The sequence below is a fragment of the Bufo gargarizans genome, chromosome 1 (assembly GCF_014858855.1).
Source record: "Bufo gargarizans isolate SCDJY-AF-19 chromosome 1, ASM1485885v1, whole genome shotgun sequence".
In the NCBI taxonomy this organism is placed as follows: Eukaryota; Metazoa; Chordata; class Amphibia; order Anura; family Bufonidae; genus Bufo; species Bufo gargarizans.
This window is the reverse complement of record NC_058080.1, coordinates 60,854,086-60,867,973: the sequence shown is the minus strand read 5'-3', so window position 1 is coordinate 60,867,973 and position 13,888 is coordinate 60,854,086. Positions and strand designations below refer to the sequence as shown.

General features: G+C 45.2%; 1 protein-coding gene across 1 annotated transcript in view; it reads right to left on the bottom strand.

Moving 5' to 3' along the window:
- Positions 1 to 13,888, bottom strand: part of HGFAC (HGF activator) — an 86,639-nt gene that overhangs the window by 13,199 nt on the left and 59,552 nt on the right. The window contains 5 exon segments of the mRNA XM_044295732.1: positions 6,772 to 6,877; positions 6,879 to 6,913; positions 7,388 to 7,527; positions 10,528 to 10,762; positions 11,662 to 11,747. Of these exon segments, the coding sequence (XP_044151667.1) occupies positions 6,772 to 6,877; positions 6,879 to 6,913; positions 7,388 to 7,527; positions 10,528 to 10,762; positions 11,662 to 11,747 (602 nt within the window).

Below are 13,888 nucleotides of genomic sequence, written 5' to 3'. Positions count from 1 at the left end.
ATGGATTTTTTTTTTGTTTTTGTTTTCACAAAGTCTCCCTTTCTGCTAACTTGTGACAAAAAGTTCAATCTTTCATGGACTCAATATGCCCCTCAGCGAATACCTTTCTGGTGTCTACTTTCCAAAATGGGCTCATTTGTGGGGTGTTTGTACTGCCCTGGCATTTGAGGGTCTCCGCAATCATTACATGTATGGCCAGCATTAGGAGTTTCTGCTATTCTCCTTATATTGAGCATACAGGTAATGAGATTTATTTTTTTCGTTCAGCCTCTGGGCTGAAAGAAAAAATGAACGACACAGATTTCTTCATTCGCATCGATCAATGTGGAAAAAATGTGCAACAAAAAAAAAAGGAGCTCCGCCCAACATCCAAACCCACTCAGCCCGTATGCACTGGCAAACCCAATTTCTCCATTCACATCAGTCGATGTGGATGAATAAATCATTGCCAGAATTTTATTTTATTTTTTATACAAAGTGTTTGCCAAAGCATATGAACACCGCCCCTCAGCTCATATGCCTCGGCAAACGTATCTTTTTTACTGCAGAGGAGAAATCTTGTCTTGCAGCGCCGCATACACCGACTTGTGTGTAATCTGACAGCAGCGCAATGCTGTCAGAATGCACATCAGTGCTACAGCTAGTCGATCGGTTGGTCCACCTAGAAGGTAAAAAAAAAAAAGCGAAGTACAGGAAGCCGCTGCGATTGATAAAAAATATCAAAACTGGTTTTTTTTTTAATCGCCGCAGCGCTTGTGTAGTGATTAAAAAATAAAAATATAATTTGTCACTGCGGCGGGGCGGGCGTGGGTGAACGCACGTGTGGGCGACCGATCAGGCCTGATCGGGCAAACACTGCGTTTTGGGTGGAGGGCGAACTAAGGCTACTTTCACACTAGCGTTCGATCGGATCCGTTCTGAACGGATCCGATCATAATAATGCAGACGGAGGCTCCGTTCAGTACGGATCCGTCTGCATTATTTTAGCATATAACAGCTAAGTGTGAAAATAGCCTCGTACGGATCCGTCCAGACTTTCAATGTAAAGTCAATGGGGGACGGATCCGCCTGAAGATTGAGCCATATTGTGGCATCTTCAAACGGATCCGTCCCCATTGACTTACATTGTAAGTCTGGACGGATCCGCACGGATCCGCACGCCTCCGCACGGCCAGGCGGACACCCGAACGCTGCAAGCAGCGTTCAGCTGTCCGCCTGTCCGTGCGGAGGCGAGCGGAGCGGAGGCTGAACGCCGCCAGACTGATGCAGTCTGAGCGGATCCGCTCCATTCAGACTGCATCAGGGCTGGACGGCTGCGTTCGGGTCCGCTCGTGAGCCCCTTCAAACGGAGCTCACGAGCGGACCGACGAACGCTAGTGTGAAAGTAGCCTAAGGTGACACTAATACTATTATAGATCTGACTGTGATCAGTTCTGATCACTTACAGATATTATAAAAGTACAAATGCTGATTAGCGATACGCTAATCAGCGAAACTAACTGAAGCTAACTACCTACCAAAGGGGCCTAAACTATCCTAAACCTAACAGTCAATACTAGTGGGAAAAAAAGTGACAGTTTACACTGATCACTTTTTTCCCTTTCACTAGTGATTGACAGGGGTAATCAAGGGGTTAATTGGGGTGATGGGGGGTGATCTGGGGCTGTGTGTGGTGTTGGGGTGTACTCACTGTGATCTGTGCTCTCTGCTGGGACCAACCGACGAAAAGGACCCAGCAGAGAGCACAGAAGCCATTTAACACCTTATATTTATAAATATAATGTGTTATATGGCTGGTGTTCGTTATTTTAAAAAGTCACCAACCTGCCAGCGCTGATCATTGGCTGGCAGGCTGGTGACCAACTCCTTGTGCGCCTTTTGCCGACCCGCACTGCGCATGTGCAGGCCAAATATGCGCGTAATCTCGCGAGATGACACGTAGATGCGTGAAGGAAGAATAACCGGGCCGCCCGCAGGACGCATCCCTGCGTTAGGCGGTCGGGAGGTGGTTAAAGAGGGTCTCTGGTTACACAAAAAAAATAACACCAGCATTCATCCTTACTACATTATATAGGTCAGATGATTATGTTCCGAGTGCATTTTGACTCCTCCAGAGTAATTGCGACCCTGTGTTTACATCCCAGCTCAAGACTAAGACGAGGAGTGCCTGTAGCATCAGGTCTCCACCTCTCCTTACCCTTAGGCCTCTTTCATACAGGCGTCATGTTTTTTGCCCGGATAAGATGTGGGTGCGTTGCGGGAAAACATTGTAATGAGTTTTGCACGCGCGTGAGAAAAATCGGCATGTTTGGTACCCAAACCCGAACTTCTTCACAGAAGTTCGGGCTTGGGATCGGTGTTCTGTAGATTGTATTATTTTCCCTTATAACATGGTTATAAGGGAAAATAATAGCATTCTTAATACAGAACGCATAGTACAATAGGGATGGAGGGGTTAAAAAAAAATATATAATTTAACTCCCCTTAATCCACTTGATCGCACAGCCGGCATCTCTTCTGTCTTCTTTCTTCAGGACCTGGGTAAAGGACCTGTGGTGACGTCACTGCGCTCATCACATGGTCCATCACATGATCTTTTACCACGGTGATGGATCATGTGATGGACCATGTGATGAGTGCAGTGACGTCACCACGGGTCCTTTACCAGGTCCTGAAGAAAGAAGACAGAAGAGAAGCCGGGCTGCGCGATCAAGTGGATTAAGGGGAGTTAAAATTTATATTTTTTTAACCCCTCCAGCCCTATTGTACTATGCATTCTGTATTAAGAATGCTATTATTTTCCCTTAGAACCATGTTATAAGGGAAAATAATAACGATCGGGTCTCCATCCTGATAGTCTCCTAGCAACCGTGCGTGACAATCGCACCGCATCCGCACTTGCTTGCGGTTGCTTGCGATTTTCACGCAGTCCCATTCACTTCTATGGGGCCTGCGTTGTGTGAAAAACGCACAAAATAGAGCTTGCTGCGATTTTCACGCAACTCATAAGTGATGCGTGAAAATCACCGCTCATGTGCACAGCCCCATAGAAATTAATGGGTCCAGATTCAGTGTGGGTGCAATGCGTTCACCTCACGCATTGCACCCGCGCGGAAAACTCGCCCGTGTGAAAGGGGCCTTATAGATCCAAGCAGGGCGTGGCAGCTTCATTGGGCCTAGTTCACACCAGTGAATTGGTCAGAGATATCCATCAGCGATTGTGAGCCAAAACCAGATGCAGGTCAAAAATACAGGGCAAAGAAGTGCAAATCTTTCCATTTTATCTCATCTCTTTGTAGCCTCCACATCTGGTTTTGGCCCACGATCACTGATGGAAATCACTGCCCAAGTGTGAACTAGGCCTTAGTATTCACTTCAGTGCGGTGAATACTAATAAAGCTGTGTTGGATATGGGGTGGGGGAATGGCCCTCTTCCAGCACATAGATTTTTACTAAAGAAATTATTTAAAGGGGTTATCCCATCTTAGACAATGGGGGCATATCGCTAGCATATGCCCCCATTGTCTGATAGGTGCGGGTCCCACCTCTGGGACCCGCACCTACAAGGAGAACGGAGCCTTAGAGAGTCGTGGCTTGAGGACCCCAGGTTTCCCAGGGTCCGTCCACCACCAGGCGCAGCTCCCCGCCTCTCACATTGAAGTGAATGGGAGCGAACCGCGCATGCGCAGCCACCTCTCCCATTTATTTCTATGAGGCCGACGGAAATAGCCGAGCCAGCTCGGCTATTTTCAGCGGCTCCATAGAAATGAATTAGGGGGCTGCGCATGCACAGTGCGCCCTCCTCAACTTTCTCCGCTCCGTTCTCCTTGTAGGTGCGGGTCCCAGAGGTAGGACCTGCACCTATCAGACAATGGGGGCATATCCTAGCCATATGCCACCATTGTCCAAGATGGGATAACCCCTTTAACAGGTCATCATCAGGATTTGTACCCCAGACCTTCTGTATCTCAGGCAGAAGAATCACCATTACACTACAGACCGACTCTGTTGGAAGGACTGAATTTTCTGTGCTTAAAGGGGTTGTCCGGGTTCAGAGCTGAACCCGGACATACCCTTATTTTCACCCCGGCAGCCCTCCTGAGCCTGGCATCGGAGCATCTCATGCTCCGATGCGCTCCCGTGCCCTGCGCTAGATCGCGCAGGGCACGGGCTCTTGTGTTTACAATAACACACTGCCGGGCGGTAACTTCCGCCCGGCAGTGTGTTCGGTGACGTCACCGGCTCTGAGGGGCGGGCTTTAGCTCTGCCCTAGCCGTTTTACTGGCTAGGGCAGAGCCAAATCCCGCCCATCAGTGCCGGTGACGTCACCGGGGTTCCTGTCAGCCCCATAGAGAGCCCCGGTACGTCACCGGAACTCAGAAAAATGCCTTTGCCCTGCGCGATTTAGCGCAGGGCAAAGGAGAGCATCGGAGCATGAACTGCTCCGATGCTCATGTCAGGGGGGCTGCCGGGGTGAAAATGGAGGGCTGTCCAGGTTCAGCTCTGAACCTGGACAACCCCTTTAAAAGGCTATTTTCTTCACAGGCATAACACTAAATAAATGGTATATTAGTGAAATTAAGGGGGGAAAAACGTGACATCTACCAAACACCATAAATAATATTTTCACTATATTATACAGCTTATTATGATTACAGGGATACCAAATACAGTTTTTTCATAATTAGGATGTTACAAAAACATTAATGGTTTGCTTAGTTTTTTTTTTGTAACAATAACTTTGCAGAAAATTATAATCTGTACCATAAAAGTAAAAAGCTGGAAAGTAAAAATAAAATTTTTCTAACATAACATTTACTATAAAGATTATTCTACAGGTCTCAGGGAGATTTGAACCCCAGATCTTCTATACATTAAATCAATGTAAACAGTGGCGTACATAGAGAGTAAGGGCCCATAGCAAGGATCAAACCGGGCCCCCCACATAGGACAGAAGGATTTCTGCCTAAACCCTTTTCAATGACCCTTGGGCCATTTTTCACTGCCTCAATTGCTAAAAGTTGTTCCTTTAGGCCTCTTTCACACTACCGTATGGCTATTTCAGTGTTTTGCGGTCCGTTTTTCACGGATCCGTTGTTCCGTTTTTTTTTTGTTTCCGATGTGTTTCCGTTCCGTTTTTCCGTATGGCATATACAGTATACAGTAATTACATAGAAAAAAAATGGGCTGGGCATAACATTTTCAATAGATGGTTCAGAAAAAACGGAACGGATACGGAAGACATACGGATGTGTTTTGTTTTTTTTGCGGACCCATTGACTTGAATGGAGCCACGGAACGTGATTTGCAGGCAATAATAGGACATGTTCTATCTTTCAACGGAACGGTAAATCGGAAATACGGAAACGGAATGCATACGGAGTACATTCCGTTTTTTAGGGCGGAACCTTTGAAATGAATGGTTCCGTATACGGAACGCAAAAAACAGCCCGCAAAACGGAAACAAAAAACGGTAGTGTGAAAGAGGCCTTAGAGGGTAGAGTTCTGACCAAGTTTTCACCCCCCGTAGAAGAGGAGATAATCCCAACTAAGGCCTCATGCACACGGACGTTTTTTTTTTGCGATCTGCAAAAACGGTTTTCGTTATTCCGTGTCCGTTTTTTCTTCCGTGGGTCTTCCTTGATTTTTTGAGGATCCACGGACATGAAAAATGAAAAAAAATATCTAAGTCAAGTTTGCCTTTGAAATTATAGGAAAAAACGGACACGGATCACGGATGCGGATGACATGAATGGGTCCGTGAACCATTGGCCGTGAAAAAAATAGGACAGGTCCTATTTTTTTCACCGACTGGAAACACGGATCACGGACGCGGATGCCAAACGGTGCATTGTCGGATTTTTCCACAGACCCATTGAAAGTCAATTGGTCCGCGGAAAAAAACGTAAAACAGAACAATGGCCGCAGATGCACACAACGGTCATGTGCATGAGGCCTAAGACTGGGCCCCTTCTTGCCCTGGGCCCCATAGCAGTCGCATGGTCTGCCGCTATGGTAGTTACGCCCCTAAATGTGAATAAAAATGAGAGGGGGCACACGGTTTGCCTATATGGAGCGCTGAAATTCCTGATGGCCACCCTGGATCCAAGCCTGCTTGAAGCCCTTCTGAGAGGCAAGGACACTGATGATGTTGTGTCCGAGCCTTACAAGCCTTGCCACTCCTCAGATCAAGACGTGATGTCATCGGGATAGGGAACAAAGTGTGAAAAAATGTCACATGACCACTACAGAGTGCAGGAAAACAGGGCCTTGCAATAAACCATCACTATTAGTAAGTGTTTATTATTAGTATTACTATTAAAAAAGTGTTGTTTCCCATCAATTGATTCTGAAAATTGCACAAGCAGAATACCCCTTTAAGCTTACAGCAGGGGATTTTTCTCATTCCATCTGCAGTTTTGTACCCGTGAAAGAAAACGTGTTGCATTCACGCTGTGCAACCAAAGAGCCGGCTCTCATTCTTACAGCTAGAAGCCAAGCATGTCTAATGAGAAATCCTCACACTGGTCAAGACTTCCAGTCGGAATCCTTCTGTGCCCCATATTATCAAATATGCAATGTCACACAGACATATATCTAGATGAATGCAATATAAAGTGGAAATAGAATTACACATTCTGAACTTGTAAAGGATCTGGTTCCTGACCATCGCTTGAAGTCGAGCGTGGCTTACGACAAGATACAGAGATATGTGTTTCTGGATATTCTGATGATCATATAATACAGTAGAAGATATTCAGAGTAATGTACCTTCATTCATACGGCCCCATCCAGACACATCACATGCGTACCCTTCCTCGAATGCGATACCATCTTCTGGTAGACAGATCGTCTGGACAAATGGTGTCTTCTTTGCCACAATGTCCATCTTTTTTTTTCAGTTTTACCAACACTATGAAAAATGGAAGCCAAAGAAACATAGTACACACCATCAATACTCACAAAATGACAAACTACACAGCATTTAAGTGTAGGCCACGTGACCGCTATGGAACCTGGGGAGCCCAGCTCTGAACTCCTTCAGAAGGGAAACTGTGATGTAGAGTTGTATGGAAAATATCTCAATTTTATTGATACCATGTCTGGTCTAAATACTTTGAGAAATATGGTGTTCAGAATGAGTGTGATATTTTTGAAGCACATGTTCCACTTTTTCAAACAGATGGATAAAGTGGGTGAGGCCGACTTTCCATATTAATGGGGGTTGTGCCCCACCTGATATGTGTCATTTATACTACTGCTCTTCCTATTTGGCAGATGGTTCGTTTAGCCCTCGTAGGCATCAGAGCCCAGGTGTAACGGTTACCTCTGCCCTGTAGCTATGCCCCTGCTAGGAAGACTAGTTATACGAGGTATGGTTACTCACCAAGGTCATGTTCATTTGGTTTAAACACTGAATATTCAGGATGAAAGATATATCTGTCGATCTCAAACGTCTGCGTGACATCCGTCGTTGTGTTAAACAGTTGCTGTCCTAGAACCACTCTTACGCTTGACTTTGGGGGGCTGAAAATTGAACAACAGGGGCTTGGAAAATGTTCTTGGTATTGTAAATCTAGCCACTAGAATTAGATTTCTCTTATATAGATGATTTATTACTGCATCATTAGCCAAAGGTTTCCAGAACAGGGGGGTCTCCGACACAGTACTACTTCAGAAATGCCTGTACACAGCCAAGGAGTTGCCCTACAATTATGACTTATCTCCTATCCACAGAACTAGTGACGTGGGTATGATCACTGAAGATCGCACCGTTTTGATAGGACTGATCGGCACATGCTTCTCCATTTGAATATATAGGCTTTAAATGGAGAAGGGTGTGTGACTGTCAAGCTATACAAAGTGGGGACATGGGACCCCCATTCTTGTGATTAGTGGGACCCCCCCACAATCCCATACTTGTCACCAATCCTGTGGATATGCAAAACTATAAAGGATGTAATCCTCATTTTACCCATCCTCTGCTCCCATTCGATTGGTTCTTGGGTCCAGTCTTTGCACCATCTAGAACATCTCAAAACAAACATGTGACCACTGTAGCCAGTCACTGGCTGCAGCATCACATGTCCATGTCAAGAGAAAGTACAGGGAGTACAGCAGGGGCGTAGCTAGAGGGGAAGTGGCTGCTTTGGGGCCTGGACTCAGAAGGGTCCCAACCAGGAGGAGGACCAAAAGATTTTATTGTCAGGGCCCCCTCAACATTATATACAGTGTAGGAAACAGATGAAGCGGCTGCCGAGCCTGGTCTGAGAGAGCGATCTTTACTAGCCACAGGAGAGGGGGTTGCATGAAAGGAGGGGATTGCAAATAAGTTACTAGCGGAAGGGGGGCCCCATTCAAAAATTTGCTGTGGGGCCCAGACATTTCTAGTTATGCCACTGGAGTACAGGAAATAGCGGTGAGGTACTGGAAGGGGAGCTGCAGGGGATTGGTAAAGTGAATATTACTACCTTTATTAATTTACATTCTTCTAAGCATTTTATAAAAATTTAAGTGGTTGGACAACCCATTTAAAAGGGCTTGTCCAGGACTGGAAAAAACTGCTTTATTTTCCAGGACTGCCTTATGTTGCAGCCTAGTCCAGTTCACATGAACGTGAATAAGCTGCAATATCAGACACAGTCCATGTTCAAGAGTGACACTTTTAATCTAATCTGAGCTGACCCCTTTAATACATAATAGGATTGAACATGAAAAAAAACTTTTTGGTTGAAATTTGCACTTTTGGAAGTTTTGCTGGTCGATTTTCCTAAATGCAAATAAACCACATTATCTGCCAGTGTATTGAGGAAATGGCTTTTTTTCTAGAGTCTGAATCAGTGCAGATAACAAAGACATTACCCATTCCAGCTATACTTATTCTTGCCGCAGCTTTATCTACACAGTTGGCCTCACACAGTCACTTTCAATTATGTTAAAAACTGTAAAGAACTGAGTACCAGGCAGTATTAAAGGGGGAAAAAAGCTGCATAGTTACTGGGATCATTTAGTCCGCTGGTAAATGTTACAGGGACTGAAGTAGAACAGTGACCGCATGCATTCATCACAGCTGCCAGACTGTTTTTCACCAATTTTCTTGCCATTTTATCACAGTGCTGTAAAATTTGAAGGAAAACTCCATGTATCACATTATGTTGCATAGACGCCCTCCATAGGAAATCAGTGATGCCTAGGCCTTAAAACTGTACAAATTAATGTGTATTATATTCATTTTTGTTCTCCCAGATGCATCATTTCATACTGACATTTTGTAAATATCTCCACACTGGGTGGAGCTTAGTTGTCACTGAGACGGCAGTGTGTAGAAGAAGGGATGGTCAGATCTTCTGGCCAAATATGAGAACTTTCTTATGGTTTGTGCACTTAGAAAGGTAACTGTATCATGCAGGGAACAACAGGAGCCGTTTGAGGGCCTCAAAAACATGATGGAAACTTTTTGCCTACTGGTTAGAATAGGCATTTCAGTTTTCTGCACTTCTACATTCATATCAGCTTGCCATAGAAGGGGTTCTGTAATGGAAGCCCTCAGGTAGGTCAGCGGTGTAGCTAGAGGGAGTAGTTGGTACATGTGCCCTGGGCGCTAAGTGCCGAGTATGACACCAACAAGCCTCTTTGGCTTGGCTAGAATATTTAGATACAGGACTAGGATGGCAAACTGAATCTTTGTCTCAGGTACAAGAAGGCAGGGAGGGAACTACTTGCTGTTACAGCTACATCAGTTGCCAGGACCAGCAATAGCAAAGGGGCCTGGCCAAGAGTTAACTTCTCCTTTCGTGTTACTTTAGAAAAAGGGTCAGGAGTGAAATCTGCAAGTAATAGCAGCTGATCTCATTCCTGATATGTTTTATAAAGGTTCTATCTCTGGCTCTATGGCAGCTAGCACCACGTTCCCAGTCTTATTTTAAAGCTTAGATTGTCATGTGATATCTCTAAACTACTATGCAGCCTAAGATACAGCAGGTTAAATCATCTCCCCCCTTCAGCCAGCACGGAGCAGAGAGGGGATCAATGATGGATGTGCTGATAGGCTGCAGCGAGAGGAGAAATATATAAACCTCCGCTCCCTGTGTTACTGTACATGACGCCATGTACCCCATGCACTTCTGTGCATGTTATCCCCTCCTTCCTGATAAATCCCAGATCGTAGTAGATCTCGGATTGTCCCATATGGAGGTCTTTTTTTTTTTTTCGAGAAAAGCAGTGAGACGATGAGCTCTTACTCATCTATTCACCCCTTCAGCTCCTAATTAGACCGTTTATTGGTGCCACGACCCAGATGTTTACAAGCCTCCAGACCACAGCGTAAAATAAGTTGCACCAAAAACCTTTCACTTCACACACAAAACAATAAGGTTTGCATTTTATACTGTTCCAATCTTTTGCTTTTTCCTTTGCTAATCGTTCTAGTTACACACTTGCAGGAAGGCCTAGTTAGGACCCTGGGTAGGCTTTAGCAGTATAAATGGAGTTACTCTTTGGCCAACATTTAGAAAAGACAAAACGTACCTGTTAGCAAAGCAATGCGCTGCCGAAACAACCCAGCAGGGCATAATAAGACTACCAGCACAGAATGCATTTCCAATATATATTGCTGCCAGCCACGGGTGAGAACCTGGAAGAGCTGAGAGACCACCCAGGATTCGTCCTCTCGTCATAACGCGCTTCTCATGTTTTCGCCCACATTTAGGTTTCGCGGCAGCGAATACGACAGCGTCCTCTACTATTCTCCTTGCTTTGTCAACTAGGAAAATATACAGCATTCGAGATTTAGTTTTTTCAGAGGCTACCTAACCTTGCTTCAAAGATGATGATTGAATGATTAAATAATATTTCATTAGGTCCAATATTTTGTTTTGATAGAATTCATAATATATCCTTGAGCTCCAATTTTCTAAAATAGAGATGCAAATCTCTATAGTCATAGAATAAAATGATGAAATTCTGCCTGTCTACAGTGACCACTAGGGGGAGCTTACTTCATACAGCGTTACTGCATTCAGTGATAGCTGTCTACAGTAAGCATCTAACCTCCCCCTAGTGGTGGCTACAGGCAATGAGAATTGTATTATTTATTTTTAATCTGCCTGTGTAAAGGAAATTTAGGATTTGGTGCTGTGTAACAGAAAATAAAAAAAAGGCTCTAGGGCCAACATAAAGATAAATTATGAAATGAATTAATGCATAATTTTTGTACTATTATATACATAAGCATACAATGGTTTACATTCGACCGAACGATGTCACAGTGCCACCGAAAGTAGCCATCAAACTGGTTGTGTTAACTGCATGGACAAACCTATGCAAAATCTATGTTCATTTCTTTAATGACGGGATTTTCTAGCAATCATTTGGATAATCTAATCAATTGTGTGACCACCATTTGAGTGCATGTAGCTACATGTACTAAATTGGTCAAGGAAGGTTCTGTTAGCTGACAAACTAGTTTTTGGTCCCGGGCTTTGGTGGTTCTCCAGGCTTTGGTGAAAATCTTCCACTCCACAGGTCAGCACACAGGAGGATTTTAACTAAAGTATGGAGATACCTTTTATTGTTGTGTGTCATATGTGTGGGTTGTCTTGTTTCTAAAGCCTTAAATTAAGAAGGCATGGCCACGGAAAAGTCTGCTTAGTGATCACTTACAGCATACAGGTACCGAGCAATCCTCCCACGACAGGTGGTTCTGCTTCATGACGTAACACCACGGAGCTGCATCTTTATCTGGGCTCCTAGAAAATAGTGATATATCAGTGATGAATACAATCCATTATTATACCTGAGATGTGTAATGCATCAGGGGATGTCTGATTTGGACCTCTGGCAGCAATAACAGCCTGTGTGGATAGGTACTGTATATGTGGACCTACTTCTCTTGTAGACTGCAGCAGGCTTTCTTCCTGCATTCACTTTAACCTCTGTCTTATATTATTATTGTTGTTTTGTAAGCTGTTTCTGTGTTGTATTTTATTTATTTTTTTACTGAGTGCCTTAATTGATAGTTAATGACTTGAAATTTTTGTTCCTTGACTGGTACCTTTCTTGTTTCTATACCTGACTTGTATGTTTCTAATATCCATCCCCTGACTAACACTTGTCTCCATCCCAGACTGGTACTTTTCCAGTATCCATCCCATGACTGGTACCTTTCCCGTTTCCATCCCCTGACTGGTACCTTTCCCGTTTCCATCCCCTGACTGGTACCTTTCCCGTTTCCATCCCCTGACTGGTACCTTTCCCGTTTCCATCCCCTGACTGGTACCTTTCCCGTTTCCATCCCCTGACTGGTACCTTTCCCGTTTCCATCCCCTGACTGGTACCTTTCCTGTTTCCATCTACTGGCTGGTACTTCATAATAACTAGAGATGAGCGAATCAAAGTTGACGAAGTGGAATTCGATCCAAATTTCACGAAAAATTTGATTCGGATCGAATCCGAATTTCCTGACGCTTAGTGGTAACGAATCGCATTTTTTCCTAAAATGGCTGCTGCACATGTTGGGACATGGAGCAAGGAACTCTGGGAACAAGGAATCACCCACAATGCCATGCAGGCAGCCAATCAGCAGCCAGCCAGCCCCGTGATGTCACAAGCCTATAAATAACCTCAGCCATCTTGGATTCAGCCATTTTCCATTGTACTTAGTGCAGGAAGAGACGTCAGCAGGTGCTAGGGACAGTGCTAGGAAAGACTTTAAAACTTATTTTGCTGAATAGAAGTTCAGGGAAAGAGCATTAGAAATGTAAGGAAAAGCTTTTTTGGCTTGTATTAGTGGGGAAAATAGGGCTTATTAGCCATTGTGTGGTGAAGTGAGAAAATTACAGCCCTTTTTATCGTGTATTAGTGGCAAAATAAAAAGTATTATTTGCTGTTGTGTACTGAAGTGACAAAATTGAAGCCTTTTTTGGGACGTAATAATTTCCTTTTTATTCGATCTAACAGTATGTCAGACAAACAAGTGCCAGACAAGTGCCAGGCCCTGCACAGGGAAGGGGCAGAGGCCTAAATGTTTCTGACGCAGGCACAGGTCGCAGCAGAGTAAGGGTGGCATGGCAGCAGGGGTCACTTCGAGAGGCCTGACTTACCGGTGTCATCTAGCGGTCGTGTCTTGACCAGCAACCCAGCGGTTGTTAAATGGTTGATTCGTCCCAAGTGACATTAGACACCCCCAGCCAAGAGTCGGTGGGTTCGTCAGACAACCCTTAGTTGGCATGGCTGGGAGCAGGCACTGTGCCCTCACCTGTCCTCAACCTGACTCTGTCCTTTTCTGTTCCCTCAGCCAGAGAAGTATTATATGCTGTGGGCTCAGCTCCACTATACAGAGAGGATGGGCTACTAGAGGACAGTCAGCAGCTACTGCCCAGCCAAAATCTAGAGGAGACATGCGCCACTTCCTCTGCTAGGCGGGCAAGGAGAGTGGCGTGGGAGCTGGTGTTGCAAGCGGCCAGGCTCCTGGCTCAGAGACCGTTGAGGAGGACATCAGTGACGTGCAGACAGTACTCAATGATGATGTAGCCGATCACAGTTGGGAGCCGGGTGACGAAGGGGCTTCATCATCTTCAGGAGAAGAGGGTGGCAACTTGCGCGTGAGGCAGCAGTGGAGCCAGAAAGTCACACGTGTGGCCGGGAGTCAGCAGGGTAGCAGTAGTGGAAGATCAGGAGCCAAACATGCCCGGGGTAGACCTCCCGCTTCGCAGGAGCCTACCTGCATAGAAAGTAGTGGTGCAGGGGTTTACAGAGGCAGCAGTGGTAGCAGTCAGTGTTGGGGGTAAAATCACCTACTCGGCGGTGTGGCAGTTTTTTGTTAAGCCGCCGGAGGAGGTGAACATGGCCATTTGCCAAATCTGTGGGCAGAAGGTGAAGCGTGGCCAGG